At 35.0% G+C, this 8,708-nt stretch overlaps 1 protein-coding gene across 1 annotated transcript; it reads right to left on the bottom strand.

Moving 5' to 3' along the window:
• Positions 1-7,831: 7,831 nt before the first annotated feature.
• On the bottom strand, positions 7,832-8,449 carry LOC129872534 (MADS-box transcription factor PHERES 1-like). Its single transcript, XM_055947499.1, has one exon. The coding sequence runs from the start codon at positions 8,447-8,449 to the stop codon at positions 7,832-7,834; it is 618 nt and encodes a 205-aa protein (XP_055803474.1).
• Positions 8,450-8,708: the final 259 nt, after the last annotated feature.

Below are 8,708 nucleotides of genomic sequence, written 5' to 3'. Positions count from 1 at the left end.
AGTACTTAGCGTTTTTAGATCATTCTTGTCTCCTTCAGCATGGATGGCCCGTCTTTTGCCTTCTGAGACTAGCCAGTTGTTTTATATCTTTTTGGTCCACTTTCGGGACTTGTACTCGTATTTTATTTTGTAGCAGCTCTGTACTTGTGACTTCCAGGTTCTGGAAGGGATCTTTAGTTGTTTAAAACATGTTTTGGTTTACTTCCGCTTATTCATTCTGTTTACTTTTATAATTCAATGCTCTTATATAGTTTTTGCCTTCAAACACATTACTTGAAGTTCTGGGTTGACGGGTTGGCTTACCTACTAGAGGGTTATAGTAGGTGCCATCATGACCTGATGAAAAGTGGGTCGTGACAACATCCATAAACTCATGCACTATCGAAATAGACTCAATCGATGGTACTTCAGAACTATCATCCCTGAGATGGGATAGGAAGGCTAAACAGCCCTTACTTACCAACCTCTTAGGATGAAGAAAAGAGATAATTCGAACTGGAGCGGGAAGATAGTCACATTTCCATACCAATTGATCCATCCCACGCTTGGCTAATATCACAGTCTTAGCATTGCAATCTAAGATAGCAAAATTTGGAGAGAGCCAAGTCATACCCAAGATTACATCAAAGTCAACCATCTCTAGAATAATCAAATCTACATAAGTTCTGCTCCCCACAAAAGTCACAAGGCAAGACCTATACACTTTCTCAACTAGCACAGACTTACCAACAGTAGTAGAAACACGAATAGGCATGTTAAGTAAGTCATAATGTAAATCGAGTCCATCAGCAAATGTGGAAGATACATAAGAAAATATGGATCCAAGATCAAACAATACGAAAGCCAAGCTATCGCAGACCAGAAGAGTACATGTGATAATAACATCGAATATCTCTGCCTCTGACCTCCCGGAGAAAGCATAATGATGGGCTTTGTAGCGAAGCTATCTGGCTTTACCCCCTCCACCTCTATCACAAAATCAACCACTTCCAAAGGTCTAACCCAATTTTATATGCACGTTCTTACTAAAATCTTCAATTGCCTTTACCCTAGTTTACTTGTTCGGTCTTCCTGTACCCATAATCTTGTCATTCCTATACCGATCCACTCTCTTGGAGCTTACAATGAAGTCACTGATCCTTATTTAGAATCTTTGAAATATACTCAACAACCTAAATGCATTAATCGTATCTAAGATCTACCCCTAGAACACATTATATCTATCGAGAAGACAGTAGCCCAAATGACTCGCACCTTCCTACCCATTGAATAACTATAAAACATTACCAAATTCAACCCGTTCTGTCTCTATCCTAAGCGATATACATTCTTTTGTAAGTCAGGTCGCTAGCAGAAGCAACACAATCCATAATCTAACCAAGTAAGCATCGATATCATAGTAGTAGTCATATCCTGACCCTCTTTGATATACACTCAATCTATGAAACTGCAGTAGAGATTTTGACCACAATCCTTTCACAAAGTGGCGAAATCTACTCTTCTGGACTAAAGCAAAGTTGTGTAGCGTATCTGGCTAAGGCACGAAACTTGACCTCATAAGCGGTAACAGATATCCTCCCGTGCTCTACATTCAGGAACTCATCTCTCCTCTTATCCCTCAAGGTCCGGGGAATATACTTCTCCAAGAAACAGTCAGAAAAGGTTGCCTAGGTCATAGGTGGTGCCTCTGCTGGTTGGCACTCAACATAAGACCGCCACCACATTTTAGCGTCTCCCTGAAACTGATATGTTACAAACTCAACACCAAATTGGTCTACTATATCCATCTTATAAAGCAACTCATGACAATCAACAAGGAAATCATAGGCATCCTCAGATTCAGTACCCCTAAAGACTGGGGGTTTCAACTTGAAGAATTTAACAAAGAGATCATGCTGGTCACTAGTCATTACCGGCCCTGTAGTCAATCGAGGAAACATACTTGTTCCTAAGGACTCAGTCATACAAGGAGCCACAACAGCTGCATGTTGAAATCCTGGAATATGAGGTGCTAGGAGAGCTTGTCTCTGATCGGATAACCCACTGAGATAGGTGAGAACCTAGTGGATCATCTCTAGAGTAGGCTGGGGTGGTGCTTCTCTCTCAGGAACCTATTCATTCTTTACCTCAATATCATCTCTAGCTACCTCATCAGCCGGTGGAGGGGTCGCCGCTCTTTCCCCGGCTGGCCCAACTGTTTGAACCCTACCCCTGGTGGGCTTTCTCCTGCGACCTCTACCACAGCCTCTCATTGCTACTCCTCCTCTGCCTATAGCCTCAATGGTTGACTTAGGTGCTCTTGTTGCTTTAGTTCTAAACATCTATGAAAGTAAAGTGAAAAAGCTCAGATACCAATTTGTATCACCTAGATACCAATTGGATTTAAGTAATAGCACGAAAGAAAGAAGGAATGGAGTTTTCCTAAAGTCCCATAGCCTCTCAAAGAAAATTAAAGGCGTCCCCATACTTTTCCACAAGACTCTACTAGACCTGTCCTTGTGTGATGAGATCACTGAACTTAAGGCTCTGATACCAAGTTTGTCACGATCCAAAATGGGCCATGAGTAGAACCCACACTTAACCTCCTAGGTGGAAGGACCAATGATATAAATCCCAACTAATAAATATGACAATAACGCGGAAGCTCAATTAAATACGTTTTCCCAAAACCTGAAAGTCATCACATGAAGGACATCTAAATTGTAAAACTAGGTCTGAAAATATCAACACCAGAATAAACAATTAACATAGTGTGTCCGAAAACTAAGGACGTCATGCCATGACAAGAGATTCTATTGCCAGCTAGAGGGATAACTCACCCTGCAATCCGATGAACTGAAGACTGACTAGAATTGAGGTCGAGTCAAAGCTGATGGAAGACTCGCTGCACTCCACAAATAAAACAAACATAGATACAAGCAGGGTCAGTACAGGACAACATGTACTGAGTAGGTATCATTGGCCGACTCAAAATAGAAATTAATATGCATAAAGTAATAGCTGGAAATCAACAATAACACTTAACAGGTTGCCACCAATGAACAATTACATAGCCAGTCAATAATATCAAGATCACACATGAGGACTCAAGCTTCCACATCACACTCTTTTGAAAAAATGAGTTATTAGAGATTGGGTAGTATTAAGTCATTTTAATTTGTTTTTCTTTAATATTATCGTGTCGGAACGTCATACCCAATCCAAATATACCATGTCGGAACGTGACACCCGATCTAAATATATCGTATCAGAATGTGACACCCAATCTAAATATACCGTGTTGGAACGTAACACCCGATCCAAATATACTGTGTCGGAATGTGACACCCGATCCAGATATAATTACTTTATCATGTTTTATTATTACATTACACTTCGTTAATAAAATTTCATCAATCCTTTTATATTCAAGTCACCATTTTTAATAGGGCAAGTTCAAGATTATGCATTTCATGGCTTCGAGATTTCAGACCAATCACAACAATATATCAACCATATAAACCACAACAATTAAATGCGTAGTAATCTTCACACATTACTCAATGAATATCAATCACTATTAAGAGTCTATCTATGATATAGAATAAAATCATAACCTACCTCAACCGAAGAACCGAAGTAAAGCAAGCTAATCCACCAATGTCTTTCCTTTCTTCAATGCCTCAGACCAATTTCAATCTATCAAATATATAATATTTATAAGTAAACTAATCTGTAAACACCAATATTATATATATGTTTAACCTAGACTCAATAACTCACCCAATTCTATAAATACGTTCCTAATCTTGATGCCACTTAACATGTCAACTCCCATATTTTCTGAATTTCAAAATTAGGGTTAAACCTCAATTAAATTAAATAATTATTTTAAAACTTGAGCCTTTCATAACGCTTCCAAATGATCAAAATCTGTTCAAATACATAATCTTCATAAAAATACGAATTCAATGATACCCATATAGCTATATTTATTTTTGGATAAAAAATTAGGTCAAAAAGTCATCCCGAGTCATTGAAGTCAAATCTGAAATTTTCTTTTCGATTATGTTCACTAAGTATAAAATAAACTCACATGTCAAATTTTAGCTAATATATATCGTTATTCGACCCCTAAATCAAGATTTTATGTGAAGAAACCTAGGATCATATTTTCTTATTTCAGCGTTATTTCTCCACCAATATACCCTAAAAATATGTTCATAATCACATAAAAATTTAATGGAAAGGATGAGAATAATTACCTTGATGCTTTGAAATGAAAATCTCTATTTTTCTCTTCTCCTTTATTTTTTCTTTTCCCCTTTCTTTTCTTTCTTCCTCCGTTTTTTTTTGTTTTTGCTTTCTGTTCGTCGTCGCTGTTCTCTTCTTTTTTTTTCTCAAACTAATTATGTATAAAAATTTGTAAACCATATCCTTTTCCTTTAATAATTGGTATAGAGTATAAATTAAATTAACACTTTAACCCACTAATCAAATTAGTTATTTAAATTTACCCATTAACTAATTAACCAACGTTATCGAAAAGTCCAAAACACTCATAAAACAAATATATAGGATGAGTCTTCTATGAAATAAAAAGCTCTATTTCTCAAAACGACATAATGAGTCATTACATAGAGTTAGGTTGGGATCCGCCCCACCTTGGAAAAAAATATTTCTCTTGCGCAGGAAAATCGGGAAGGATCATTTTTTTACCAGTGAGACTATGTGGACATTCTCATTTTGGTATAGCTTTTGGACAAGCGGGGGAAAGGAAATATACCTTTTAACCTGCGAGGCCCTCTTAGTAATCATAGCAAAAATCAACTTGCCGATGTATATGAGAAAACCCACAATGATGCCGGCGATTATGATCATTTTTGACATCCCAATTAGTGTCTGATTCTGGGACATCTGAATCCTATTTTTTACATACCCGAGCTAATCTTTGACCTCTATACTAAAACTATACTTCTTGATTGGCGCTACGAGTGAGATCCAGACTGGCGTGGTACTAGTTGATGTAAGATGTTCCATAAGAGAAGGTGATGTGCCTCTAAATTCTCTTCCCCTATTCTCCTTCCAACTCTCTATCATATGGGCTAATTGCCAAATAAATTGCATTAATTTCTCTAGGGTTTAATACAATGACCCTGTGACGACCTAAGACTATCCCCTAGTTGCAAAATAGTGCTTAGATCTAAAAGTGACCCCAAGCTAACCTTATGGCCTTGCATGACTCTAAGATATCCAAAACAACAATTGAAGATAATTAAATGAGGAAAATCAACTGGAATAGGTCTATTAAACAAAATTGAAATAGAAAATATATTTGATTTAAAGATATGTTGAATCAAACTGACTGTCTAAAGGCCTCTACTAATATGAGTTTCAAGGACAAGCCTCTAGCTAGCTCCGGACGCTAAGAGCCCACTAAATCTCTGAATCCAAGTTTCTCTGTATGAAATACAAATCAACAATGATAAGCCTTACTATGATCTGCAGGGTGCAAAAGTCATAGGTCAACTGAGCTCCACAAATAATAAACAACGTAAATATAAGGTAAGTACAACACAAGTAACTACACAAGAGCTATAATAAGAAAGAAGAAGCAGTAAGAGTGAAGAAGTAGGATCCAAGGAGAAAGGATGTTGAGTGAAAGAACGTACCTGAAGACCCAGTCCCAATAAGTCATAAATGACTTGGCGTTGCTAGCTCTAAACGCCGAAAAGATCAAAAAATGGTGGAAATGACCTGGAGGGGTCATTAAAATATATTGAAGTGTTAAACACCGAAACTCAAATTTTGATTTAATAAAGGTGTAGACTATATTTTGTTTTAGAACTCCATTATTGTAGTCTTTAATCTTGAAATTTTACTAGCAATATTACAAGAAAGGTGTATACTCCTAAAATTAAAAAAATAAAATGTTGACCTTCTCCTTGCAACCCTAGAGAGATTTTGAAAGAAATAGCTCCTTATAGAAGCTAAAGAAATGTAATATTTAATGAAAATAGATTAATAAATAAACTAAAAATAAACAGAAAATGCATTTTCTTCTATTGAACATAATTATAAACATTATTTTTTCAGATTAGACTACTTAAGGATATTAATTACTGCTTGTTAGTATGTATATATTATCATGTATAAAAATGATGATAATCAACGAAGTTTCTTGGAAAAAAGTTTTTTGTTTTCTTTATCAATAATTCCATCAAGGTGGTATAGAAAGTATAAAAAATTGGAGAGAAAAATTTATTTGATCAGATCAATTAATTTTGTGGCAATTACATTTTTATTAGTCTTAAGTCAAAACTCCTAAAATATTAATATATTTTACATGTAAGAAATCTAAAAATAAAAAATAAGAAAATTTTGAAAATTCATTTATTCTGTTGAAATCGTAAAAGAGTTATGTCAAGAATATCCTCTCTTTAAAGTCACATTGAGGGACAAATTGAAAGACTCATCTTTTAAGGCCATGCAAAAGTTTGATGCAATGAAATTTTTGTGATGCCCTTAGATGTTTTGGGCCATCACTATGTACATTATAATATATCAACAATTTTATAAGCTTCACCGACATGCTTCGATAACCTTAGGGTATTTGTAAATCTATGTTTTAATATTAAATTTTAATTATTATTAATTTCGTAGTTCGAATTTTACTTAGTAATATGTTATCATCTCCCCCACCTTAATTTTTGGTATCTTAATCTGAATATTTGTGTCTTCCAATGTCGAAGTAAACATAAAATTCTATTTCTAATGCAAGGGATAAATTGATTTTTTCTAATAAACTTCAAACATGGGACGAATTTCTCGACTTCATCAAGGGAGAAAATATTTAGATAAATAAAAAGAAAAATATAAACATGATGATAAATTATTAATTTTAAGTTTTTGGAGTGCAAACATCACTTCTATACAAGTACGTTGAAACAGAACATACAAAAGCCAAAAAGTAATAAATATTGCATTATTACCATATTTTAAAAAGATATGTTAATATTAAATAAGTCTTCTTGATAATGTTTTTTGATTCTTTGATTCAATTTTAATTTTAGATGCATTACTAGTTTACACTAGAAAGTTTCAAAATAAAAATTTACCCAATATGTAAATTGGTTTGTTAGATTTTGAAGTGTGAGAGATCATTTTTGAAAATCATACTAACAACAATAATATTTCAATAACAATTGTAGTAAGAGCAAAAATAAATATTTCAGTATGTAGTAAACATCAAAATAATTGTCCATAGATTAAGTAAGTGAATGAAACAACAATGTTTGAAACAAATAATAAAACACGACAGAAGGACACTCAAATGAGGACAAAGGAAAAGTGATACATATTGTTCTATGACACAATCTAGAAATTAAAAATATTAAAAGACATACACAACTCAATGGACAACATCGACATAGAAAACAATACTAATTGACAAGACTCACATTGGTCCTTAGAAGTTATGGTGTGATTTGGATCTTGTGCATTAACATATTTTTAAAAATGGGTCATCCAGTAAAGTCATGACGTCATCATTCCAATTCAGTATCCCAGATAATGTAGGACTAGGTGAGAAGGCATTGGAGTTATTCGGATTGTTATTCATTAACGTTGATACATCAATTGAAGGGATATCCTCTGTAGGGTTATTCATTGACATTGCTACACCAATTGGAGGGATATCTGTTGAAGGTTCCATTTGTTGTGTCGTCGGAGGAAACACTGAAGAATACATTGGAGGAGCCATCATTGGTGAAGGCATCGGAGAATCCACTATTCTTGACGGCGTTAGATGAGCCATTCCAAAATTTTGTCTAATAGCCATTTGTTGAGGCATTCAAGATAATAATATTGGACCCACCGGAGGAAACATTTGTGCAAACAATAGAGGAGAAGGATCCCTTGGCCCTCCAGAGTTGGTCCTACCAGTTACCATTGATTCAACAATGGGTTGAGAGGCATTCGATGTAGAACCCTCTCCATCAACATTTTTCCTCATTAATTCTCGAACCTCTTTGAGGTTTTTCTTGATCACGCGACTCAGGTCATTCTGATCGTAAGGGTGCATGTCAGCAGAAACTTTTTTTCCACTTAACACCTCATACATCTCATTTGTCATTTTCTTGACTCTATTTTCCTTTCTTATTTTGTGTAGTTGTTCCTCTAACTTATCGATCCTTTGCTCGGTGAACTCTTCTATTGTCACCATATTTTTGGATTTCTCCAACGTCGGCAACTCCTTCAACTTTATAAAAGTGGGGCGTGCAGCGTCATTATTTGGAAATATATATGGGTCATTTCTATAAAGACCATAGACAACAGCAGCCACTTCAACATCCCAAAGTGTTTTGAGCTCTTCACACTTTTTGAAGAGACCTTTTTGTCTTTTCTGGTATGAGACTTTTCTTTTACTCTCATCTTCAATGAAAGTGAAGTTAACTTTGTTTCTTGGCATGATTAAAGGGCAGGAGAAATGTGTTTGTTTGGATATGTGGTACCTAATAGGTATGTTGTTGTAGTAGTTGTTGTGCTCTTTCTTGCCTAGGATTAACTCCTATTTATATAAAAATATTTGTATTCTCTAAATTTTTGAATAGTTTGAATTTGACATATTTTTCTTGATAGGAAGAACTATTTTGGAAAAACACTAACTGAGGGGATCTTAGACATACATCTAGATAAAATCAACTTGAAATATATGTATTTTATGGTTC

The sequence above is a fragment of the Solanum dulcamara genome, chromosome 2 (assembly GCF_947179165.1).
Source record: "Solanum dulcamara chromosome 2, daSolDulc1.2, whole genome shotgun sequence".
NCBI lineage: Eukaryota > Viridiplantae > Streptophyta > Magnoliopsida > Solanales > Solanaceae > Solanum > Solanum dulcamara.
The sequence above is the reverse complement of the archived record's forward strand: the minus strand, read 5'-3'. Positions and strand labels throughout refer to the sequence as shown.

Excerpts from the sequence above, each read along its gene's own strand:
- LOC129872534 (XM_055947499.1), bottom strand. The coding sequence starts at position 8,449 with ATGCCAAGAAACAAAGTTAACTTCACTTTCATTGAAGATGAGAGTAAA.